This window comes from Podarcis vaucheri (assembly GCF_965113315.1).
Source record: "Podarcis vaucheri genome assembly, chromosome: 1".
Lineage (NCBI taxonomy): Eukaryota > Metazoa > Chordata > Lepidosauria > Squamata > Lacertidae > Podarcis > Podarcis vaucheri.
The window spans coordinates 133,341,637-133,367,836 of NC_138759.1; the positions used below are offsets into that span (position 1 = coordinate 133,341,637).

At 45.9% G+C, this 26,200-nt stretch overlaps 1 protein-coding gene across 5 annotated transcripts in view; it reads left to right on the forward strand.

Annotated features, from left to right (window-relative positions):
• The window catches only part of PIKFYVE (phosphoinositide kinase, FYVE-type zinc finger containing), a 104,086-nt gene that overhangs the window by 76,315 nt on the left and 1,571 nt on the right, over nt 1-26,200 (forward strand). For 4 of the 5 annotated variants that reach the window (XM_082222111.1, XM_082222110.1, XM_082222114.1 and 1 more), the window contains 17 exons: nt 1,404-1,517; nt 3,400-3,508; nt 4,627-4,781; nt 5,496-5,586; nt 7,526-7,586; nt 9,448-9,603; nt 11,065-11,185; nt 12,191-12,286; nt 13,594-13,677; nt 15,197-15,288; nt 17,186-17,350; nt 18,028-18,087; nt 20,176-20,352; nt 21,245-21,348; nt 21,614-21,742; nt 24,326-24,587; nt 25,025-25,099. In XM_082222111.1, coding sequence (XP_082078237.1) covers nt 1,404-1,517; nt 3,400-3,508; nt 4,627-4,781; nt 5,496-5,586; nt 7,526-7,586; nt 9,448-9,603; nt 11,065-11,185; nt 12,191-12,286; nt 13,594-13,677; nt 15,197-15,288; nt 17,186-17,350; nt 18,028-18,087; nt 20,176-20,352; nt 21,245-21,348; nt 21,614-21,742; nt 24,326-24,587; nt 25,025-25,099 — 2,051 coding nt within the window. The remainder of the gene's footprint in view (nt 1-1,403; nt 1,518-3,399; nt 3,509-4,626; nt 4,782-5,495; nt 5,587-7,525; nt 7,587-9,447; nt 9,604-11,064; nt 11,186-12,190; nt 12,287-13,593; nt 13,678-15,196; nt 15,289-17,185; nt 17,351-18,027; nt 18,088-20,175; nt 20,353-21,244; nt 21,349-21,613; nt 21,743-24,325; nt 24,588-25,024; nt 25,100-26,200) is intronic. The other variant, XM_082222112.1, reaches the window with a different exon arrangement.

Here is a 26,200-nt window from a genome sequence, read left to right on the forward strand (position 1 = left end):
ATCTTAGTGGGTCAGCAAAACATCATCACAATATTTTATAATTCTAAATTTTGGTGATCTTTTGATGTAGGTAATTTTTTCTTTCACCTTTTGTTTTCTACTGCAGCGATGGTGTTGGGGTGGGTGGGGAGGGTGGGCGGTCGGTCAGAATGGCATGTAGGTGCCTCTGCCAGTGTCCCCTGATGGAGAGGAGGGCTGTTGGGTGGGGCTTCACTGTGGCAGAGACCCTGACTCTGCCCAGGTGGTCAAAAAGCTACTGTTTGCACGTGACCCTGAAACAGGGCGTTTTGGGTGTGGAGCGCTGATAGCTTAAGATACCCTGAGAGGACCAGTGCTTAGGCCCCTCAGCTATGCCAACCTAGAGTTGGCCTAGCACAGAGGAAGGAAGAGACACCCACCGACCTTCTGCCTTGGCTACCAAGAGCTGGCAGGGCTTCATCTCAGGCAGTGGATCCACTTCTTCCTTCCTCCTCGGCTCCATATAGGATTGCTCTGCTCAACATGCTGCATTGTGTTTTTAATATTCGGTTGGGAGCTGCCCAGAGTGGCTGGGGAAACCCAGCCAGATGGGCGGGGTACAAATAATATATTATTATTATTATTATTATTATTATTATTATTATTATTATTATTATTTATTTATTATAATAACATAAACATTCAAGAATGATTTTTAAAACCACGCTCTTGTTTTTAATCTGGTACACAAAGAACATAGTTTCTAAGCTACCCCCCCCCCAAATTATTCTTGTTTATTTATCCTGAATAAAATATTAGCACCCAACAACTCAACATATCCCAGCCTCTCTATTTTCCCATATTTGTGCAGGAGGCATGACCACCATTAGCAAAAACTGGTGTTTTCCAGTCCTCCTCAAACCATCGTTTCTGATTCTGTTTTACGGGCAACTCACAAATCAGTTTGTTAAAATTTAGGGGACCTGAATTTCAGACACCATACAAAATGATGCCTGTGTTAACAATGTGGCCCAGTTTGTTGACATTGAAATGAATTGAAGGGGCTCTAGCAACAAGGCAAAAAGTAAGAGGGGATTAATAATAGATAAACTAATAGAATATGAATTTGCTGAACTAAATTTAAAAAGGGATACAAAAATGGGAGATGTGAGGAAGTCAGGAAAATAAGTTAACTAAAGTGGAGAGTTTAAGAAAGAGGGAAATTTTGTTTTTCTTTTATATGTGTTTTTTCTTTTTTTCTTTTTTGCGCTTAATGTTTGTATTTTTGTATTTTGTATTTTTGTACTTTTGTGTTTTGTATCTGTTTTGTTTTTGTTTTTTCTACACTTTTTTATCGATAAAACCTAATAAAATATTATAAAAACAAACAAACAAACAAAAAACAATGTGGCCCAGTTTGAAGATGCGTTATGTTCTCTTCCTAGTTATTCTCCCATACGGTTGCTAGAAGTGTGCGTTCCAAATCCCAGGATCTACATAAAACGCCAGGTTCCGCATAAGGTTCCCATGCTTCAAGACCTGAAGGATTTTTCTCAAAAGTAAGTATCTGCATCTGTTCTCTCCCCTTCCCCCTCCAGATTAGTGTATGTCTAACCTGATAATGGGACGTGGGTGGCGCTGTGGGTTAAACCACAGAGCCTAGGGCTTGCCGATCAGAAGGTTGGCGGTTCGAATCTCCACGACGGGGTGAGCTCCCGTTGCTCGGTCCCTGCTCCTGCTCACCTAGCAGTTCGAAAGCACGTCAAGTGCAAGTAGATAAATAGGTACCACTCCGGCAGGAAGGTAAATGGTGTTTCCGTGCACTGCTCTGGTTCGCCAGAAGCGGCTTAGTCATGACCCGGAAGCTGTACGCCGGCTCCCTCGGCCAATAAGGCGAGATGAGCACTGCAACCCCAGAGTCGGTCATGACTGGACCTCATGGTCAGGGGTCCCTTTACCTTTTAACCTGATAATGGCATTTCCGTTATGGTTCTTTAACTGCTATTGCCTTGCATTGGATTGGTCGTGTTCTCATGTTGCAATAACTGATAATTCATGGCTTTCCATGAGACGCCTCCTGCTTTCCTCTTTCCCTTAGAGCAGGTTGGAGCAACAAACCGCGGTCCTTTGCTTAGCATTATGCCTGAACCAGGGATTGCAGTTTGTTTTGCTCCAAATGAAACGCAGTGGTTTGTTCCTGATGTGGCAGTTGTGATTTGTGTTCCAGGATATTCTGAGCTGTTCAGGGATATTCCTGTGGGCACAGCTAGGTCATATAACGCTGACCCTATACAGATTTGGGGTTTGATTATGAAAAGTAATTACAATGTGTTGACATATTGCAGTTGGGTAGAACTTCACATCCCCCTTAAGTTCCTTCTTCCAGCCACTTCTCAGCAAAGAGGCAGTGAGATGGACTGACTTGGTGGGGAGACGTGATAAGCGATAAGAATGATGCTTGGTCCTTCCCCTAGTTCAAGATCCACATTTGCATCTCAGAAGTGTACCTCTTTGTTCTGATAGTTGTAAAATCTAAACTTTGAGAGCCTTCTACCCCAATGCAAAAATGTTTACCTCTGACAGGTGGAGTCTTTGCTTTGACATGCCTTATAGTTCCTTTAGACAACAGCTGTGATGCATTTGTAGGGAAGCAGGTGGCGCTGTGGTCTAAACCACTGAGCCTCTTGGGCTTGCCGATCAGAAGGTTGGCGGTTCGAATCCCCGTGATGGGGTGAGCTCCCATTGCACGGTCCCTGCTCCTGACAACCTAGCAGTTCGAAAGCATGTCAAAGTGCAAGTAGATAAATAGGTACTGCTCCGGTGGGAAGGTAAATGCCATTTCGGCACACTGCTCTGGAAGCGGCTTAGTCATGCTGGCCACGTGACCCGGAAAACTGTCTGCAGACAAACGCTAGCTCCCTCGGCCTGTAAAGTGAGATGAGCGCCGCAACCCCAGAGTCATCTGCGACTGGATTTAACTATCAGGGGTCCTTTATCTTTACCTTTTATGATGCATTCAGGGCTGTGTGTACTCTATATTTTAAAAAGCTGAAATTTTGCACTTGGACAAAATCCAAGTTCTGATTACGTTTGTGTAATGCAAAGGAAATCAAGCATTTTGTTTTGTTTTAACATTTTGCATAGTCCTGCAAAAAAGTTTTGCAGGGCAGTGAAGCATCTCGCCTCAAAAAAACCAAAGCCATGAGCTGCACAGATGTGCTATCATGTGTGTTTTACCACGTAATTACATTTCTGTGAGGATACCCGTGCTTTTGTGCTATCTCAAAGTATCGTATATGCCATGTGTGAAGCTGCCTAGAGTAGCTCAAGCTCAACAGGTGTATAATCACATCCCATAGTATTCAAGATTAATGTGGGTGTATTGTGTCAAAACCTGAAAGGTGTGCATTTCTGTTCCAAACTTTGGCCTCATTGTTTTAGGGTGTCTCAGGTATATATTGCCGTGGATGAGCGCCTTACCTCTCTGAAAACAGATACTTTTAGCAAAACAAGAGAGGAGAAGATGGAGGATCTTTTTGCCCAAAAGGAGGTAAAATATTTTTGATGTATTCTGTGGAGAAAAGCACGCTAATTATATGCAATGTTACAGGTTTGCTAAACATAGCAGGCTTCCGATTCTTGCATCACAGCCAGCAGATCCAGGGTGCAGTTTACATGAGGCTGAGAGAATGCCGTGTGGAGGACAGCTGTTCTACACTCTCAGCCAGCCTTTCTCAACCTTGGGTCCCCCAGATGTGGTTGGACTACAACTCCCAACATCCCTGGCCACTAGTCCTGCTAGCTAGGGATGATGGGAGTTGTAGTCCAACAACTTCTGGGGGAGCTGAGAGCACTTTGGGCATTCTTCTTGAGTTCTCTCTCAATAAAGAGTAGTGGGAAATGATATATTATTAATTGAAAAAGATGTTTAAAACAACATCTGTAAAAAAAGCCAGAAGCTTTCCTTTTAGGAATCATAGGGAGAGAACTAGTCAAACTATATGTATGCCACTACAGCAATAAGAATGTTATTTGCCCAAAAATGGACAGAAGAAGTCCCGATGGAAGAAGAATGGATACAAAAACTTACAGAACATGCAGAAATGGCAAAATTTACAGGAAAAATTAGAAATTAAGATAACAAACTTTTTATAAAAGAATGGAAATGGTTTATTGAATATTTACAAATAAATTATAAACAGATAGGAACCCTGGCAGGATTATTGTAATAACCTGCAGTTTTATAAGCGTATACATTTAAAGTAGATGAATGAATGTTTAAGTTAAATTAATTTGGAATATGCAGAAAATATAAAAAATAAATTTAAGGAACTACAGAAAGAGGGGGAAGGAAGTTGAGTTTTGAAATGTTAAAATGATTGTAAAATTATTGAAATGTATAAAATTGAAAATCATGAATAATTTTTTTCTAAGAAAAGAGTAGCGGGAGGGGCAGAGTTGTAGCTTGGCCACGATAATGGTAAATCTTTCTGTGCTGTTTTTTTTATATATAAAAGAAAAGATGGGTTTTGCCTACTCAGCATTCCCTTTCTTGGAAGTTTGATCTGTGTTTGATAGCTTGCTAGGAGGAGACATTGCAGACAGGTCATGGGTAGGTCTTTGCCCGAGAAGAGCCATTGCAGTGTTTGTATCCCTGTCCTTGGACAGATGGAGGAAGTCGAGTTTCGCAACTGGATAGAGAAAATCCAAGCTAGGATGCTTTCTTCGTCCCTTGACACTCCTCAGCAGCTGCAATCAGTTTCTGAATCTCTAATAGCCAAAAAACAGAGCCTCTGTGAGATGCTGCAAGCTTGGAATAACAGGTGAGTGAGTGGCAGCTATTAAATTTCTGGTGCTCCTGCGATCACCAGCCATGACACCGCCCCCTGCAATTTCCCCCCTCCATTGGATAGCCCTGGCTGGTGCGTAATTTCAGTACTGTGGCATAGATAGACTTTCTCTACAAAGTAGGGGTATTTTCCCTTTCAATTTGTCAGTCGCAGGCGTTGAAAAGTACTGGATTTCTTTGCAAATACTATCTTTCAAGTAGACCCTAGTGTGAATTTGAGAGGGATGGCATTACTGTAAACATACAGACAGCCTGCTCACAGTTAAGCCACACAACCACTGAAATATATGTTTGAATCAAAGCATTTTTAATGTTTACCCTGTTGTAAACATTAAGGTAGCGTGGGGCTACTTTTGAAGGTGACACGGAAACTGCAATTAATCCAGAATGTGGCAGCTAGACTGGTGACTGGGAGTGGCTGCCGAGACCATATAACACCGGTCCTGAAAGACCTACATTGGCTCCCAGTAGCACCCTGTGGAATGCCCTCCTACCAGATGTCAAGGAAACAAACAACTATCTGACTTTTAGAAGACATCTGAAGGCAGCCCTGTTTAGGGAAGTTTTTTTTAATGTTTGGTCTTTTATCATATTTTTAATATTCTGTTGAAAGCTGCCCAGAGTGGCTGGGGAAACCCAGTCAGATGGGTGTGGTATAAATAATAAATTATTATTATTATTATTACAGGTTACAAGATCTCTTCCAGCAAGAGAAAGGGCGGAAACGCCCCTCAGTGCCGCCTAGCCCTGGGAGACTGAGGCAAGGTGAAGACAGCAAGGTACTGGTTTCTGTTCTTCATAGTAATGAATTTGAAACTGCAATTCTTCTTAGGCCAGGGATGGGGAACATTTTCCATCTCCAGGGCCCCCACCCCCTTTCACGAGTCACCTTAGAGAGGCCACCTGGCGGAGGTGCATAAAGCAAGGGGCAAACAGTGGAGAGAGGAACAGGTGCCGATCTCACCTGTGTACAGTAGGAGGCATTCCAGCCATGGAAAAGTCACAGGTTTCTGCAAACATACAGGCACACATAGCTCCATATCTGTCCAGGCCAAGCAAGAGGCGTTTGCGCAGTTGAAGGACACGCTCCAGCCAGACAGAAGCACCTGGAGAGAGTCCAGGGCAGGCGAAGGAGAGTGTGTGGCCTGAGGAGAGTCTCAAGAGTTGCATTTGGCCACCCGGGTTCAGGCTCCCCGCTCAGGTTCTAGGCCTGCTGAGGCACAGCTCCATATAGGAGCTGCACCCATTTCTTGGGGGAGACCGGTTTGCATGCGCAGAATGAACAAGTGTCGCTTGTGTCTCCTCCCGAGCTTCCAAAGTGTCTCTGGAGGGGACATGTGACACTGGCTGAGCTTTTCCAGCACAGCTCCTAAAACATTGCACATGCTAGAAGTTACCGTATTTTTCGCTCAATAACACTGTTTTCTCCTAAAAAGTAAGGGGAAATGTCTGTGCGTCTAGATGGAGCGAATGCACTGGGCAGCAGAGGGATCCCTCGGCTATAGCTGCAGTCGTGAGCTGAGGGATGCTTCTACAGCTGGAGCCGTGGCTGCCGTCTGCTGCTCTTGCTCTGCTGGCTTCTCAGCGAAGTGGGATGAGGGACGGAAGGGGCTCCGTGTAAGGGCTCCCTTACGTCCCTCCTCCCGCTTTGCTAGGAAGCCAGCAGAACAAGAGCGAGAGCTGCGCAGCGCGTCTGGCTTCTCTGCTGGCTTCTCAGCAAAGCGGGGAGGAAGGACAGAAGAGGCTCCTTGTAAGGGCTCCCTTCCGTCCCTCCTCCTGCTTCGCTGGGAAGCCAGAAGAGAAAGAGGTGCTGCGCTGCTCTGCTGACAGCAGAGAAAGAGTGAGAGCAAGCAAAGCGAGACCCGCTTACATGGCTTCTCTCCCGCTTTGCTCAGCTCTCACTTTGCTTGCCCTCCTGCCTCGCTGTAAAGCAAGCAAAGCCCCTGTCCCGGTGTCTCCTCCTTCTCTTTTACAGCGAGGCAGGAGGAGGGATGGGCAAGCGAAGTGAGAGCTGAGCAAAGCGGGAGAGAAGCCATGTAAGCGACTCTCGCTTTGCTTGCTTTAAAGCAAGAAAAGCCAGAGCCACTTACATGCTCTGCACAGAATTTCCCCCCCTTGCTTTCCCCCTCTAAAAACTAGGTGCGCCTTATTGTCAGGAGCGTCTTATGGAGCAAAAAATACGGTAGTTGCGTTCCCACCATGCAGGTGCTGATGAGCTGACTTGCTGGGTGATACAAGTAAGCGGGCTGACAGATTGCATGACAGCCTGAAACTCCAGGGATTATTTCGTCTTCTGATTTTATGGCTCGGCACTGAGCATGATTCCTGTTGGAGGCAAGTCCCACTGAGTGAGTCCAATGAGAGGAACTCAGTTTCCCCATGGCCTCTGATTGAACCCTGTGACAGCAGGGTGCTGGAGTTGACAGGGTGCTGGAGTTTTTATGTTCTTGCTTGCTTCCAAATAAGTGCGCAAAGGTGTGCAGCCCTGAAGCCCACTGCAGTTTTTACAGTAAAATGAATAGAGTAACTTTTTTTGGTTAGTCTTCATTGGAGTTAAGGATCCAGTTTGTGAAAGAGGGGAAACCAGAATTAGGCATTGCTTCTTTAATCATCAAGGTAACTTCTGGGTAGCAATATAAGTGTAGGTTTTGGTATCCGCATTGCCTCCAATGAGTCCAAGGGAGAACAGGCAAATGCAGATTACTTTTTATTCCACAGATCAGCTCAATGGATGCCTCTCCTCGCAATGTTTCTCCAGCGCTACAAAATGGCGAGAAAGGTATGTTTGCCTTCTCTAAGAAACTCCAGCCTTTCATTTACTTGTTAGGCTGCCTCTGAATGCTCCTCAGTAAGCTTGCATCCTGGAAGCTGTACGCAGGCTCCCTCGGCCAGTAAAGGGAGATGAGCGCCGCAACCCCAGAGTCGTCCGTGACTGGACCTAACAGTCAGGCGTCCCTTTACCTTTACCTTACTTTATTACTAAAGGCTAATATTCCTTGGGTTAGATGAGGAAGAGGAAATGTCTCGTGTGGAAATGGAAATGTCCTTTTGCACAGTACCCTTATGCTTACTTAAATCCGCTTTTTGGAATGCTTAGCGTCCCCACAATATCACACTGATTTGTTTCCATTGCAGTACGCTGCCACACCTTTCATATTCTCACAAAGCAAGTAAAAAATTCCTGAAAATTCCAGCCAAGAATAAAGTCAGACTCCTCCTGTGAGTGTCTGGCTGGTGCAGAGATTTCACTGGTCAAGAGTTCAAAGGGCTAATTCTTAGCTGTGTGTCACTGCCATGCAGTGCTTGTTGACTTAATGGCAGACTCCCCTCCCTTGCCCCATCATTTGAACACTGCCTAGAATTGAGCAATAGGTTCATTCAGTGTCTCTATTTAAGCTATGCCCACACAACTTGTGACCCCCTTAGACCACTGCATCCCAGGTTGGGAGGAAAATTGGGGGGAGGGGGCTGCTGAATACCTGTTAGGCTGCCGTTTGTGGCTACAGTGAGCTGCAGTCATCTTGGCCTCAAGTTGTGCAGGCCTGGCAGTGAGCTGAAGAAAATGCCCATTTTACTCTCAGTGCAACATCACTGAGATCTCTGTTTTTAAAATAATTCAGTCCCCAGGTCTTAGATTGCAAGGTTGTTTCAGTGTAATTGGACTGTTCTGTCATGATGCGTGGTCAGGAGTAAATAAGCTGGCATCAGAAGACCCAAGCCTAAATCTCAGCTCATTTTCTTTTAGTTTCCGCATCTTGGTTCTCTCAGGCTAAGAAAATGCTCTTTCTGATATCCCTATGAGCTTATTTCTCTCTCCTGACCCTGGCTGTTACCTTTTATTTATTTATTTTTAAAAAGTCCTCTTTATTTAAAGTCTTTCGCCTTTTACTGCAACGTTCATTTCGCCTTTTACTGCAACGTTCATTTTTCTACAAGTTTAGCTATTTGGAATTTTAAGGAGAGATAGAGATAGATGGATAGATAGATGATAGATAGATAGATAGATAGATAGATAGATAGATAGATAGATAGATAGATACAGTGGTGCCCCGCAAGACGAATGCCTCGCAAGACGGAAAACTCGCTAGACGAAAGAGTTTTCCGTTTTGGAGGTGCTTTGCAAAACGAATTTCCTATGGGCTTGCTTTGCAAGACGACAATGTCTTGCGAGTTCCTGCTGGTTTTTCTCCCCCCCCCCTTTCCTAAGCCGCTAAGCCGCTTATCAGCTGATCCGATCAGCAGATAAGCCGCTAAAAGCCGCTAATAGCGCTAATCCGCTAATCCTTCAATGGGCTTGCTTCGCAAGACGAAAAAACCGCTAGACGAAGAGAATCACAGAACGGATTATTTTCGTCTTGTGAGGCACCACTGTAGGTAGGTAGATAGATAGATAGATAGATAGATAGATAGATAGATAATAGGAAGAACTGGCTGGTTCCTCTTGCAGATGAAGGGTAATGCAAGTGATCAAAATGGGAGGGATGCTTATTTGTGTGCCCATTTTCTTTTTTCCAACCTATGCTAAATAATTCGCAAGAGGCGAATAGAGAATGCCTTCAGAAATATGCGGCTTGTATGTTGGGTCAGCTTTTAAGTAATTAACTGGGTGTATGGTTCTCTCGTCCGCCCCCATTTTGCAGAGGACCGTTTCTTGACAACCTTGTCGAGCCAAAGCTCCACAAGCTCTTCCCTTCTGCAGCTCCCTGCCCCTCTGGAAGTCGTGTCGGACCAGCTGACAGGAGGAACCTCTTTTGCCAACGCACAGTCAGAAGCAGACATGGCTAGCGGCTCGGAAGGTACCATCCTCAGTAGTGCCTTTGTTTTGCTTCCCCGTCCCCTCCTGCCGGCTGAACCACGTAACCAAAAATGCATTTATTCAATGAATTATCTTCATGGCAGGCTTGGCATTTCTTCCTTTAGCACATGCCCTTTCTACGTGTACTAGGTGAGCAAAAATTGGGTGTTGAGGAGGGAGTTGCATTTCAGCATCACTGACAGTTTTGCCATTTTCAGCATTCAGGTTTTGTGGGCTTATGCCTTCTTTTTCCAGAACTGCAGAGGTTTTTTTAGACATGTACGTTTTGTTCACGTTGACCCAAGTACAAGACTATCAAAAGCCCCGAGACTGATTTTTGGCACCGTGAGCTACCGTATTTTTCGCCCTATATGACGCACTTTTCCCCCTCCAAAAATGAAGGGGAAATGTGGGTGCGTCCTATGGGGCGAATGCAGGCTTTCGCTGAAGCCTGGAGAGCGAGGGGGGTCGGTGCGCACCGACCCCTCTCGCTCGCCAGGCTTCAGGAGAGCCCCAGCACCAGCCCCACAAGGTCGGGGGACAGAGGGAGGCGGAACGCCGCCATCCCGCTGTCTCCCGAAGTGGTTTGGAGGCTGACGGCGGGGAGAAGAGCGCTTCTCCCCGCTGCCTGCCCCACCACTCCGGGGACAGCAGACCTGATCTCAAGGCGGGCGGCAGGGAGAAGAGCGCTTCTCCCCGCTGCCTGCCCCACCACTCCGGGGACAGCAGCGCGTCTCCCCGCTGTCCCCGGACCTGATCTGAAGGTGGGAGACGGGGAGAAGAGCGCTTCTCCCCGCTGCCTGCCCCACCACTCCGGGGACAGCAGCGCGTCTCCCCGCTGTCCCCGGACCTGATCTGAAGGTGGGAGACGGGGAGAAGAGCGCTTCTCCCCGCTGCCTGCCCCACCACTCCGGGGACAGCAGACCTGATCTCAAGGCGGGCGGCGGGGAGAAGAGCGCTTCTCCCCGCTGCCTGCCCCACCACTCCGGGGACAGCAGCGCGTCTCCCCGCTGTCCCCAGACCTGATCTGAAGGTGGGAGACGGGGAGAAGAGCGCTTCTCCCCGCTGCCTGCCCCACCACTCCGGGGACAGCAGCGCGTCTCCCCGCTGTCCCCGGACCTGATCTGAAGGTGGGAGACGGGGAGAAGAGCGCTTCTCCCCGCTGCCTGCCCCACAAGTGCCTGGGGGGGGGAATAATTTTTTTTTACTTTATTTCCCCCCAAAAAAACTTGATGCGTCCTATGGGCCAGTGCGTCCTATGGGGCGAAAAATACGGTATATTAAAATCATAGTGATCTCTTTGCAGTCGTCTTGCTAGAAGCAGTGGCTTTACTGGATAATAGCTGGACCAGTCAATACGATAGAGATAACAGGTGACTTCTGAACATCCCCAGAATAAGCAAATCTTGGAACTCTGGTTTTTTAACAATATTGAGAGACGTATGTTTTATTATTCTTCCAGATGTCTTTGATGGGCATTTGCTGGGGTCCACAGACAGCCAGGTGAAAGAAAAGTCCACTATGAAAGCTATCCTGGCCAATTTGTTACCTGGAAATAGCTACAGTCCCATCCCATCCCCTTTGTAAGTACAATCAACACTACTTAGGAGCAGTGCACCATGTATTTTTCCAGGTAGCCGAATTTTGCTGTCTTGACTGTGTTGCATGTGGCTGCTTATCTTTATGCATTTGATTGTGGGGTGTGTGAAATGATGTTCGTAAACATTCCTATGGAGTAATAGTCAGAGGTAGCCAACTGAATGCTCTTAGGCCAAGCTTAGCGCAGGGATGGCTGCCTAGTGGACCCTACTAACCGCCACTAAAAGGTCTTCTGTTATAAAGGCCTCCTTTATTACACACACACACACACACACACACACACACACACACCACTTTCATACAAAAATGTCACGAGGTGGAAAACTAACTAAAAATACACCAGGTTGGCAAAGGATCTCAGGTTTGAAAGGCCTTTAGAAAAATCTGATGGTCCTTCTAGCTAGTTTAAGAAGGGATGAAAAGCTGCACCGCTTGCATATTTTCTGCAAAACACAGCACACTCTTCTGGGTCAGTTGCAAGGGTAGTTAACAACACCCACGAAACACAATTAGCATAAAAACAGTACAGTGGTACCTCTGGATGCAAACGGGATCCGTTCCGGAGCCCCGTTCGCATCCTGAAGCGAACGTAAGACGCGACTGCGCGTGCACAGGTCGCTTTTCGCTGCTTCAGCGCGTGACGTCATTTTGAGCGTATGTGCGAGCAGCGAAACCCAGAAATAAAGCACTCCATTACTTCCTGGTCACTGCGGAGCGCAACCCGAAAATATTTAAGCTGATGCATATTCATCCCGAGGTATGACTGTAATCAAAACACACATTCATCTGTAACTTGAATAGAAATATGTATATGTAGCAAACCATTACAGTTTGACAATTCAGCTCTACTCCAGTTATGTTGCTGCAGCCTGAACAAAGAAAAGTTTATTTATTGGCTATCTTTTTGGCTGGCAGATTTGTTAATGTAGAATTGCTTGTTCTTGAACGTATAATATATTATCGCTTAATCTGTTGTGTTCTCAATGCAGTGAGCCTGACAAGCATTACTTAATGTATGAGCACGAACGTGTCCCTATTGCCGTCTGTGAAAAGGAACCAAGCTCCATCATAGCTTTTGCTCTCAGGTATGTTGGTTTGTTGTGTTTTGGTTTACAGCGTCGTATTCGTCTTACCTCCACGTTTGGGAAATGAAGTGCTTCCTCCTCTGTATCCTTTCATCTGCAATGAGGAATATTGCTAAGATTCATAATATTTTAGAGACTTGTATATTAGGTACATTAGCAGGTGAGGCTAATGGTACTCTTTCCTTTGACAATTAGCCAAGCCTGAGCATTTTTCATAAACACCCAGTGACCTTTTGATGGCTGGCTTTATGTCAAGTGACTTTAGCATGCTTTGAAGAGTGGGCTTTCTGATGTTCATTTGACAGGTGTGCATGTGTAAAAAAGCTTGAACGTTTTTGGATGAGGCAGGCTAAAAGTAAAACCAGTAACACTTTTACCCCACAGAGCCTAGTAATCAGTAACACTTTTACCCCACAGAGCCTAGGGCTTGCCGATCAGAAGGAAACCCCCCAAGTTTTCTCAGGAAAACCCCCAATTTATCCCTTTCCCCTAGCTTAGTGTTCAAATTTGCACAGTTCTAACCAGGGACGCAGGTGGCGCTGTGGGTTAAACCACAGAGCCTAGGACTTGCCGATCAGAAGGTTGGTGGTTCGAATCCCCGCGACGGGGTGAGCTCCTGTTGCTTGGTCCCTGCTCCTGCCAACCTAGCAGTTCGAAAGCACGTCAAAGTGCAAGTAGATAAATAGGTACCGCTCCGGCGGGAAGATAAACAGCGTTTCCGTGCACTGCTCTGGTTCGCCAGAAGCGGCTTAGTCATGCTGGCCACATGACCTGGAAGCTGTATGCCGGCTCCCTTGGCCAATAAAGTGAGATGAGTGCCGCAACCCCAGAGTCAGTCACGACTGGACCTAACAGTCAGAGGTCCCTTTACCTTTTACATGCAGTTAGAGCCTCCAGAGACACAGCACTAGCAGAAGCTCTTAATTGTGTCTTAATTAAGCAGTTAAAAATTCTCCCGAGTATCTGGGTCCTTATCACTTCCGGTTGAATGAGGCTCACATGGTTGAATGTTCTTATGTACCTTCTCCCCCACCCTTAATAAACTCCCCCCCCCATTGAAAACTAGCATACCAAGAAACAGTCTCATTAAACCTTCTCTCTGACATGCATGCCCATTTTTTATATGGAGGCTCTGCAGTGGGGCATTGCACCTCGTGAGCCCTCACCTGCAATCTGAAATGACACAGCCCAGACTCAAGTGTGCTTCTAGCTCAGGAGGCAAATCTAAGTCCTCTTGTCTTTGCCTGCCACACTTTGAGCTGCGTTGGACAGCTGGTATAACACACCGCATTTGCTTTACTCTTCAGCTGTAAGGAATACAGAAATGCCTTAGATGAATTATCCAAAGTGTCTCTGAAGAGCAATCCTGAAGAGGGACTCCAAACTAACAGGTGAGACAGTCTGCTACCTATCCACTTGCAGCGCAGTGAAGTAGTGCAGAAGTCCCCTGACACCTTTCGGATTGACTAGAAACTTCACTTTTTGTTCAGTGTTTTATGGTCAGTGTGCTGAGCTTCATTGTGACCAGGTTTTCTTCACAGTCACATTTTTTCTATACTAATAATAATTTATTATTTATACCCCAGCCATCTGCCTGGGTTTCCCCAGCCACTCTGGGCAGCTCCCAACAGAATATTAAAAACACAGTAACGCATCAAACATTAAAAAACTTCCCTAAACAGGGCTGCCTTCAGATGTCTTCTAAAAGTCAGATAGTTGTTTATTTCCTTGACATCTGGTGGGAGGGCGTTCCACAGGGAAGGCGCCACTACCGAGAAAGCCCTCTGCCTGGTTTTCTGTAACCTCACTTCTCGCAGTGAGGGAACTGCCAGAAGGCCCTCGGCGCTGGACCTCAGCGTCCGGGCAGAATGATGGGGGTGGAGACGCTCCTTCAGGTATACTGGGCCGAGGCCATTTAGGGCTTTGAAGGTCAGCACCAAGACTTTGAATTGTGCTCGGAAACATACTGGGCACCAATGTAGGCCTTTCAGGACCGGTGTTATATGGTCTTGGTGGCCACCCCCAGTCACCAGTCCAGCTGCCACATTCTGGATTAATTGTAGTTTCCGGGTCACCTTCAAAGGTAGCCCCACGTAGAGTGCATGGCAGTAGTCCAAGCGGGAGATAAACTACATCTTATCACAGCAGATGAAGTGCCTCCAAGGACATGAGTTTGGCATTGCTAAGCCCAATGTTCTCTCTGTCAATTCAGTATGGTTTTGGTGCCTGTTCTCTGGCTCTTCAGGGTTCACTCCACACGAAGCTTGAGATTAAATCATTGAAGCATATCTGCCTATCAACAGCCATTTCTTCGCTGAACCTCTAGTTCCAGAGGCAACCTACTCCTGAATGCCACTTGCCAAGAGGGCAAACAAAGGGAACGTTTTTGCTTTTGTGCTCTCCTTGTGAGCTTTGCAGAAGCACCCAGCTGGCTGCTCTTATGAAGGGAGGGGCGGGGGGGGGGAGAATGTGGGGTTTGATGAGACCTTGGTCTAATTCAGAAGGGCCCTTTATATGCTCTGAAGGAACTTTTGCCATGACCTTGGAGCCTGGAAGCCAGCGTGGTGTAGTGGTTAAGAGCAGTAGTCTCGTAATCTGGTGAACCGGGTTCGTGTCTCCGCTCCTCCACATGCAGCTGCTGGGTGACCTTGGGCCAGTCACACTTCTCTGAAGTCTCTCAGCCCCACTCACCTCACAGAGTGTTTGTTGTGTGGGAGGAAGGGAAAGGACAATGTTAGCCGCTTTGAGACTCCTTAAAGGGAGTGAAAGGCGGGATATCAAATCCAAACTCTTCTTCTTCTGCTGCTGAAGACTGTTCCTTCTTACAAGTGATGACAATGTGGTTGTATTTACATCAGCTGTATTGTAAAAACATAGTGACCCAAAACGCTTTTTTTCTGCCCCCTCTAGTCTGGCTGAAAGCAGAGCCAAGAACAGCAGTCCAGTTCGACTACCTGAGATGAATATGGGGCAGTCAAGCCAAACAACTGAGGCAGAGCAGCGTAAGAATTTAAAGAGTTTGTGGTGTCGTGTTTTTAATTTGGAGGTGCAAACAGTGTAGCTTCAGGACTTGATGGTTTAACCAAATATTGAAAATCAAATCTCGGCATATGCTAGCTGAGGCATGCCTAACCTTTTATCATTATTCTGCACCAACCTTGCAGTGTTTATAAATTGTAATATTGATGTGAAAAATCCACCTATTGCTAGCTCTGTCCAAGTAATTTTTCTTGCAGACACCGCTGTGCTGTGGGTCTTCCGCATTGTGATGATGAATGTGTTCAGCAACCGTTAAAAGAAAAGTAGTTGCTGACTTAGAATTCCAGTGCAATTCTTTGAAAAAACAGAAGATCCTGAAAGCCTTTTAAGACAGAGGGGGGTTATTTGGGTGGGGGGAGTGCTCCTTTAAAAGCTAGGAAATTTCCTGTTCTCCTGTTCACTGCAGAGTGGATTCTTAGCTTAATGACATGGTGGATTTTTCAACTCCTTTGCCATACAGCCAGTGGCGTAGCGTGGGGGGTGCAGGGGGGGCCGGCCGCACCGGGCACAACATCTGGGGGTTAGGGTTAGGGGGTGCAAATCCACAGGTTAGGGGGCGCAAATCCACGGGTTGGGGGTGCAAATTACTTGCCTTGCCCCGGGTGCTGACAACCCACGCTACGCCACTGCATACAGCTGCTTCTGGGGTACTTGCTTTCTCCCAACACGGCCTCACCTCAAAAGATATTGGATGGATTAGGACAGAAGACCCCAACAAGTCTAGTGAGGGTCATAGTGGCTCACTAGTTTTATGGCAGTCATTTCCTTCATATTCTGTCTACTCCAGAGCTAGTTTTTGTGGGTTGCTTTGAGCTAGAGGTGCCACATGTAACCGGTCGTATAGATTAACTGGTGAAAAATCTTTCAAAGAGATGCTGGTGAGTGATTGGCAATAGGCTTTTAAAAATGGTTTTTAAATAAAAGTTCTACTTAACTTGAACCACAGGTAGCAGTTACAGATAGGTAGCCGTGTTGGTCTGCCATAGTCAAAATAAAAAAATTCCTTCCAGTAGCACCTTAAAGACCAACTAAGTTAGTTCTTGGTATGAGCTTTAGTGTGCATGCACACTTCTTCAGATTGCAACTCATTACCAAACTTAAAACCATGGAGAGACCTGGTCTGAACAAAGACATTGGATTCTTATCTCATTATACATGACTGAGCCATTTCTCACCTTCTCACCCCTTGCCTTTTCCTGTAAGACCTATTACAGTCGTTAAGAGTCGTCTACAGGCTCATCTCAGCTATCTGCCAATCTCCCATTCCCACCACCCTTCTGAGTAATACCCCTCCCCACCTTCTCACTATATAGAAGGATCTGGCAACTTCTGTTTCAGTGTATCTGAAGAAGTGTGCATGCACACGAAAGCTCATACCAAGAACTAACTTAGTTGGTCTTTAAGGTGCTACTGGAAGGAATTTTTTTATTTTGACACAGGTAGCAGGTGACTTCTTCGAATGATCTTCTTGCCATCATGAAATTTCCTCTAACATTCAGCCCAAATCTACCCACCTGTTACTTAGTTCCACTAAATCTAGTCCAGTCTTTTAGGTATTTGGACTGGTATTTGCAATGTTCATTTCGCACCTGCATTGCGAAAAAGCCACTTCCTTGGCTTACTCAGCTACAGATGATCTCATCTCATGTCTCTGGTGGGTAACAACACACACACACACAATTTTCCTAAGACCCACAATGCCTTTAAGAGCAAAACACTTCCCCCAACAATTCTGCAATTTTGCAACAACCTAGATATGCTGGAAGTCTTGGGTGGGCTTAGGGCAGCCTCATTTGGCTTTGTGATGGAATGAATGAGGAGTGGGCTGCACCAAATGTTTTGTCCTTACTTTGGTTATAGCAAAGAAGCCATATGGAGTTCTGTCCTTCTTCCGTGGTACAGGAGGGAAGAGCCCCGACCTCTCTTCTCAGAAAAAGGAGACCTTGCGGGGAGCAGACAGTGCCTACTATCAGGTTGGGCAGACAGGCAAAGAAGGGGGAGAGAGCCAAAGTGCAGAGGCGCAAGGTACAAGGTTTTAAGTCTTCTTCTCATTTCCACTTCCTTAAATGGATCTTTCATCTTCTGCAAATGACATTATAGTTCCCTTTTCTCGAGATGGGGAGGGAATCAACTTCAAAAGTAAAACAAAATACAAGGTTGACGCCCCTGAACCCTGAAATGTGCTGAATCTCTTGAATAATTTGTTGAATTAATTAACGGTGTACGGCAGGGTATGTTGTAGCGACAATCCCACTGACTTTCATTCCTTGATACCTTCTCACATTTTTTTTCCATTTTGACTTTTGCTGCATCTACCGACAGTATTCAGTTTTAGCTTTGGGAAATGGTCAGTGTGTCTTTTTGCGGGAGAAAAATAGGGCCTCTGTTGACCTGCAAGAACAACTGAAAGGTTGCATCCCTGGAGAGCCAGTGTGGTGTAGTGGTTAAGAGCGATAGACTCGTAATCTGGGTAACCGGGTTTGCGTCTCCGCTCCTCCACCTGCAGCTGCTGGGTGACCTTGGGCCAGTCACACTTCTCTGAAGTCTCTCAGCCCCACTCACCTCACAGAGTGTTTGTTGTGGGGGAGGAAGGGAAAGGAGAATGTTAGCCGCTTTGAGACTCCTTCGGGTAGTGATAAAGCAGGATATCAAATCCAAACTCCTCTTCTTCTTCTGGTCCCATTTTCTGTTTGCTCTTTTAGATGAAGCAGATGGAGGGGATGCACAAAAGAAGCAGCTGGGAAATCCACATGTTGAACTCCGTAAGTAGGAATCTGTTTTGGAGCCAGAATTGAGAGTGGGGAGCGCGGAGGCAGATGCGTCATCTCCTCTGACAAGTCCCTTGTTGATCAGAATTACAGATTCACTTTCTAATCTTTGATGTATTTCATTGAACCCAGTTCCACAAATATCTGAAAGGAGGCAGCGGTGTTTCTAAGTACGTTACGACCACATTCACACCATGCATTTAAAGCACTGTGGTACCACTTTAAATAGCCATGGCTTCCTGCAAAGGATCCTGGGGAATGTAGTTTGTTAAGGGTGCTAAGCAGGGCTGGCCCAATACATTTTGGCACCTGAGGCTAACCTTGAAATGGCACAAATACCCCAGCCGGGGAAGAGGGGGTGAGTGAAGCTCTACACCAGGAGCAAGGGTGAGAGGAGGTCAGCAGTGCCTCCTGTTGCCCCAAAGGCCGCTGTATCTGCCGCCCCTGGGGATCCTGCGGTCTGAGGCAGTCTCCTCACCTTGCCCCATGAGTGAGCCCGTCCTGGCGCTGAGAGTTGTGAGGAGCCTGCTGTTGCCGTCTTAGAGCTACAGTTCCGAATGCGGTTTAACAATGAATCCCTCTATGCAGGAAACACTGGGAATTGTAGCTCTGTGAGCAGAATAGAAATCTAACAAGCAAGCTACAGCTCCCAGAATTCTTTGGGGGGAAGCCATGACTGTTTAAAATGGCATCATAGTGCTTTAAATTTATGGTGTGGATGTGGCCTGCTTGGATAAGAAGTTGATTTTTTTTGCCACTTGCAAACTAAGCATAGCTCTGTAAGATATCCCTTGCTTATGCACCAGTGCTGTTTATTCCCGGTGGCCTCTCAGAATCAGAAAACCAAGGTGTATCGTAAACTAGCAGCAGAGTTTGCTCAGAACTTGCCATCGGATTCTTGAGTCAGCCAGAACTGCTCACTATCCAAGTGAAAGATGTGTCTTGTCAGCCTGGCTTTCCATATAGCAGCTGATTCTGTGACCTGAGAAATCTAAGCTTTTATTGGCTTTTAAGATGCACACATCTCACTGCATTGGGCTATCTGAATAGAGATCTGCAAAGATTTGTACTGGTGCATGTAGATATTTTTGCTGCCTTACCACGAAGGCTCAGAGCAAGCTTTTACACTTACCGTATTTTTCGCTCCAGAGGGCGCACCCAGTTTTTAGGGGGGGAAATCAAGAAAAATAATCTTATTTCCCCCCCCCGCCCCAAAGAGCAGCGTACAGGATGCGCGCAACCTCTCCCTGCCGGAGGGGTTGCGCGCGGCTATGGCACAAGGCAAGGCAGCCAGCGGGATGGATCCCGCTGGCTGCCTTGGCTTGTGCCATAGCCCCACGCAACCCTTCCGGCAGGGAGAAGCTGCACGGGACTAAAGAAGCCATAGCCACATGCAGCCTCTCCCTGCCGGAGGGGCTGCGCGCGGCTATCCCTGAAGCCTGGAGAGCAAGAGGGGTCGGTGCGCACCGATGCCTCTCGCTTTCCAGGCTTCAGCGAAAGCAAGGCGAAGCTTCCGGAGCACGGAGGGAGCGCTCCCTCTGCGCTTCGGAGGCTTCGCGTTGCTATCGCTGAAGCCAAGGAGCCTGCATTCGCTCCATAGGACGCACACACATTTCCCCTCAATTTTTGGAGGGGAAAAACTGCGTCCTATAGAGCGAAAAATACGGTAGATATTTGTGTTGCTTGGCATGCCAAATAATTGGATAAACTCCAGCCACGACAACGCAGCCTCAATGAAATGCTTTTGCTGCAGTCTCTACAGTTCTACATTTGTGATGCTCTTGAAAATATGTTGCAGCATGTCATTGTCATATAAACTATCTAGACCTGAAGATTGTGGTAGAATATAGTGACTGAACCAAAGATCCAGTGGCAGATTCTGGTCCAGAGGGACACAAGGTCGTCCAGCGGAAGGTTCCTGTGGGGCTCAGACGTGTAGGAGAATCTGCCACCAACTGGAGTAGGCAAGGTTAGGGTGGAGGAATCTAAGGATTTTAAAAAGAGGAGACCTTAAATATGGGTGAGCATCTCTTCTAGGAAGTGGATCTTCCATGGCCTCTCTGCCTCCGTGTTTTTCCACAGAATTCTCTGATGCCAACGCCAAGTTCTACTGCCGGATTTACTACGCGGGAGAGTTCCACAAAATGCGTGAAGTGATACTTGGGAGCAGCGAAGAAGATTTTATCCGTTCCCTCTCTCACTCTCTGCCCTGGCAGGCACGGGGAGGCAAATCTGGAGCTGCTTTTTATGTGACTGAAGGTAAGTGACTGGCCTCTCGCTTGTCCCTTTGTGTAAGTGCTTACTCTTGTCTTTTATTCCACATGGATGAATCGTGCAAGGTGTAATGAGGTTGAGGGAACGTTCTTTCATATGTGGTGGACCTGTAAAAGGGTAAAAGAGTATTGGGAAATAATTGATAATGAATTGAAAAAAATGTTTAAAAGCACTTTTCAAAAAAAAAAAACCACCAGAGTCCTTTCTGTTGGGGATAATTCAGATGGAAATTCCCAAAAAAATGTTATTTATTTATGCCGCTACTACGGCCTGTTTTTTGTTAGCCCAAAAATAGAAAATGAGCGAGGTTCCAACCAAAAAAGATTGGCAACTTAAACTGATGAAATAAGAGCAGCTTGCGGACCTAACCCATAAAATAAGAGAATAAGAAAAACATATGTTTAAAGAAGATTGAAAAATATTAATTTTAATGTAAGGAGGGAAATTGTGTAGTTTGGAAAAAATGGGCAGCATTAAGATAATTCAACAGTGTAAATAAGTTTTGATGGATGTAATAATGGAATACTGAATGGTCTAGTTTATATAAAGTATGCAGGGATTTGTGTTATGCAAAATGGACCACAGAAAGAGAAGAAGGGAAGTGATTGATATTGATATTGATATTGTTTAAGTGAAGATTTTAAATTGTAAAACAGAAAATTTATTTAAAAATATGTTTTTTTAAAAAAGAATTGTGCAAGGTCAGTACATTCTGAGCCAGCTCTTTGCTAACATCCTAACTACCTAAAACTGAAACTATAGTTTTCACACAGAACTGGGCTTTAGATGGTGATTTGTGAAAGGGCCAGACAATTTTGCATAGTGACATTTGTTTGTTTTAAAAGTACATCATGCATCAATGCACATTCTCCCCTAGATGACCGATTTATCTTGAAGCAGATGCCTCGCCTTGAAGTCCAGTCCTTTCTGGACTTCGCCCCACACTATTTCATGTACATCACTAACGCGGTTCAGCAAAAGGTAAGAGGCACGACGTGTTCTTCCTTAGCTTTAATCTTGATACTTTCTGCCTGGCTTTGGTTGTTGTTAGACTACAACTCCCATCATTCCTAACTGTTTGCCATGGCTGTCGGAAATCATGGAGGACAAATCTAGAGAAACTGGCCACATACACTTCCTTGCCCATATCCCTACCTCATGCTGTACGCATTTAGGTGCATTTCATTTGTGAGCTGAAACGGGAACAACTTTTCACTTGGCAAATCAACTGTCTCCTCTATCTCAGAAGCCAACGGCTCTGGCCAAGATTCTTGGGGTTTACCGGATTGGTTACAAGAACTCTCAGAACAACACGGAGAAGAAGCTTGACCTGTTGGTCATGGAAAACCTCTTCTATGGCAGAAAGATGGCTCAGGTGAGAAAAGGCTCACTGGCAAAGTGGCAAGCTTGCCCCTGCATTGGAAACTCTTGCATTAGGAGAGGCGGCAAAGCTGCTAGCAGCAGTTGGTTACACATGGAGCTGTTCTGCACTTGCCCGCATTATTTGCACTGGACTTTGTCCGTCTTCCTCCTCCAAAGGTTTTACACCAGTCACTCGGCTTTGAGGGCCAGCCATACCTCCTCACAGCATTGTGACCCCCAACATGCACATGTGCGTACATGAAATAAGTCCTTGTTTCATGAAAGCAGACACAGCTTCATAGTCCCAGGGGAAAATATATCTCTCCCCGCCCCTCGCAAGCAGTTCTCTGCTCTTAATCTGAAAGCTATTTCTGACCCTGAGGACAGCGAAACAATACATATCGGTTGCTAGTAGTAGCTCAGATTCTGCATTCCCTTCCAAATGGCTGTTCTTATTTCCTTAAACTTCAGTATGTGGCAGCCAGCATATTCCCTCTCTCTCTCTATACACACACACACACACACACACACACACACACACACATTTTATATTTTTTATGAAATTAAAATAGCAGTGGCTTGAATTCCTTAAGGGAGGTGAGGAAACTCCCTGCTCTTCTGTCAGAGGCTTTCTGTCAGCAGAGGCGATAGCAGCCACCCAAAATACTTAGTGGATGCCAGGCTTGGAATTACCATGAGAAATGGTTATATTTCTCTGCTCTTTTTTCGTTTTGTGGCTGGAAGACCAGAGGCTGCTGGCGTTACTTTTTAAGTCCCATGTTCATGCATCTGCAGCTGTGCAGAGGTTTGACCCATGGTGTGCAGCTGCTGGGATTCTAAAGAGGTTTAATTTCACCCCCGGAGGCACACTCCATTGTCTCTCGAGGCAAATTGATGCCAACACTCTAACTTCACCCACTCTGATACTGAGGGAAAGCAGTTTGAGGTGCTAGGTTAGAGACTTGCGATAATACTGATACAGTGGTACCTTGGGTTACCTACGCTTCAGGTTACATACGCTTCAGGTTACACACTCCACTAACCCAGAAATAGTGCTTCAGGTTAAGAACTTTGCTTCAGGATGAGAACAGAAATCGTGCTCCGGCGGTGTGGAGGCAGTGGGAGGCCCCATTAGCTAAAGTGGTGCTTCAGGTTAAGAACAGTTTCAGGTTAAGAACGGACCTCCGGAACGAATTAAGTACTTAACCCAAGGTACCACTGTAATAGCAGTAGACCTACTAATAGATATTAATTTTTAAAATGAATTTCTCAATAAAATAGCTATGTGTAACAAACCTTTCTATTTCCCCCCCTGATTAAGGTAGTGAGGAGTTGGGGAAATACTCTTATTAAATTAACCAACTGCTGTTGCCCTAGGACTGCTGCCATTCTGAGGCAGTGTTATAAACTGAGACATGAAAGCTAAGTGGTACCTTAAACCAGTGTTTTTCAACCTTTTTTGGGCAAAGGCACACTTGTTTCATGAAAAAAAATCACGAGGCACACCACCGTTAGAAAATGTTAAAAAAATTAACTCTGTGCCTATATTGACTATATATAAAGTAATTCTCTTGAATAGGAATCAAATAAACACAAATCAAATAAACACAAACACTTAACATCAGTGGTGGATTCAAAAATTTTAGTAACCAGTTCTGACATTCAAGCATGGTTTAATATTTTTTTCTTTAATGGCAAACAAAAACGTTGCGGACTGTTCTCTGCTCAGCGGGGATTGACCCGCTGATCCCTGCTGAGCCGGCGGATGACACTGTGTGCGGAGAGGGAGATGTCAGAGCCCCGCTGCTCTCTATGGGGAATCGGATGAGAGCGGACCCGCCTAGTGGGCAAAAATGTGACATTATTTTTTTAAAAAATCTTTCGAATTTTTCCCACGGCACACCAGGCAACATCTCGCGGCACACTAGTGTGCCGCGGAACAGTGGTTGAAAAACACTGCCTTAAACCTAGGTTATGGGCCCAACAACGGAATGTCTAGGTGCATTTTTTTAATAATAAGAACACAAAGCTGAAAATGTGAACTGCAGCTAAAATATTATGTTCAATTTTAGCATGGTCTTCCCCTTCCCTGGCCCACCCCTCTAATATTCTGAAGAGGGTCTCTTCTCAAGTCTTCAGAGAGTAACTAGAAGTGGGGAGGTAGAAAAAGGTTCTCCTTTCCTTCCACTCCACAGTTTTAATCTGAAATCTTAGGCGCAGTACTGCGCCCGGAACTCAGAAACGGCTTGCGCTGATGAAATCTCCTATCACAAAATACGCCTAGAACAATGGGAGTTTCAGACATTATTCTGAGGGAAGTCATTTCAAACTCCCCTGTCACAGTAAACGACAGTTTCTAGTTTACTGTGAACACAGACATTGCTGCCTGCTTTCCTCTTTCCTTGCAGCCAAGATTTGTTCTTGGCTTACTAAGCCTGGTTTGGAGCGAGACAAGACACTTTTCCTGTTGAGACCCATCACTGAGCCAAGTACCATGGTTTGATGCTCCTGCTCACAGTGGGGGAGGAGCAAAACAGGAGGCATCTCGCAGGATAAACCGTGGTTTGCCGTAACCTGCTGTCTCTTCTGCTGCCAGGTTTTTGACCTGAAAGGCTCCTTACGGAACAGGAATGTGAAGACGGACACGGGGAAAGAGAGCTGCGATGTTGTTCTCCTGGATGAAAACCTCTTGAAGCTTGTGCGCGACAACCCCTTGTACATCCGTTCTCACTCCAAGGCCGTGCTCAAGGCTTCCATCCACAGTGATTCCCATTTCCTTTCCAGCCATCTCATCATTGATTATTCTCTTCTTGTGGGCCGAGATGATACCTCCGACGAACTTGTGGTTGGGATTATTGGTACGTAACCTTTCGACCCCAAAAACCTGTGGAGTGGCTGCCCGTATGAGAAGAACTTCCCATCATTTACGTACCACGTGGAGTCCAACTCGGGGCTGCCTAGACGTGGCAGCCACTCCACACAGCAGACTCAGATCCCATGCACACCGCACCACTTCCTCGAAAGAATCCTGGGAACTGGTCACGGTGCCGGGAACTGTAGCCTTATGAGGGGTAAACTGCGTTCCTGGGATTCCCAGGAATACGCCACATTCCCTCAGTGCATCAAGGCGATGAGCTTGAAAATGATATGGGTGAATAGCATTGCAGAAGTTGCAGGGAGATGGTGCCATGTAGACAGAAGGAACTGTGAAAGGGTAAAGACTGCTAATGGTACCGATTCTGTGGAGCATCCAAACCTCTGTAGCTCACCCATGCTACTTATCTTTTTGTTACAGATTACATTCGCACATTTACTTGGGACAAAAAGCTTGAGATGGTAGTTAAGTCAACAGGCATTTTAGGAGGACAAGGTGAGTCTTAATTCTTAGCTATCAATACATACACTGTGATTTGTTCCCCTTCGCCTCTTATTCCACTTCTCCTGTAAGTATAAATATGCAAGCATATGCAAGCATATATATATATATATATATATATATATATATATATATATATATATATGCAGGTTTTGGTGTCTTCGGGTGTCTTCCCGTGTAAGAGTCGGGGTGTCTGGGCGACGTTTCGACGAGGTCTCACTCGTCATCTTCAGGCTGGTGCTTTCGGCTTCTTGTTACTGGAACAGAGCACACCAGCCTGAAGATGACGAGTGAGACCTCGTCGAAACGTCGCCCAGACACCCCGACTCTTACACGGGAAGACACCCGAAGACACCAAAACCTGCATTCCTGTACCCGTGAAAATCTACGAAAGCAAATATATATATATATATATATATATATATAATACACACACACACACACAGTGGTACTTCGGGTTAAGTACTTAATTCATTCCGGAGGTCCGTTCTTAACCTGAAACTCTTCTTAACCTGAAGCACCGCTTTAGCTAATGGGGCCTCCTGCTGCTCCCGGAGCCCGATTTCTGTTCTCATCCTGAAGCAAAGTTCTTAACCCGAGGTACTATTTCTGGGTTAGCGGAGTCTGTAACCTGAAGCATATGTAACCTGAAGCGTCTGTAACCTGAGGTACCACTGTATATATTTGAGTGCCAAATGCTGGATAACCCTTTTAAGTAACACATTCTTAAGGGTAACATTTAAGGGCCTCAATTTATTTTTATTTTTCCATTAAAAATAAAGATTCCTAGTTCCTCCACTAGTACCAGCTTTGGTGTTCAAAACCACTTTGGTGTAGTTGTTTTGAAATCAGGGGTCCATGTCATTTCACCAGATTACTAAGGAGGGGGGAGCAAGAGGCCCGGACCCATTACTCTTTGTCCTTTCTCTCTCCCCCCTGCAAAAAAGGAGAAAAAAAGATGTGGGCTCCAGAGAGGTCATGTGAATGAAATAGAAGGAAAGTTGGAATATGGGAGTTGAGGGTTTGATTAAGGGTCCCCATATCTCCCCCTCCACAAGTAATTTGAACGCTCATCCAGGTCCGTTACTTCAAATG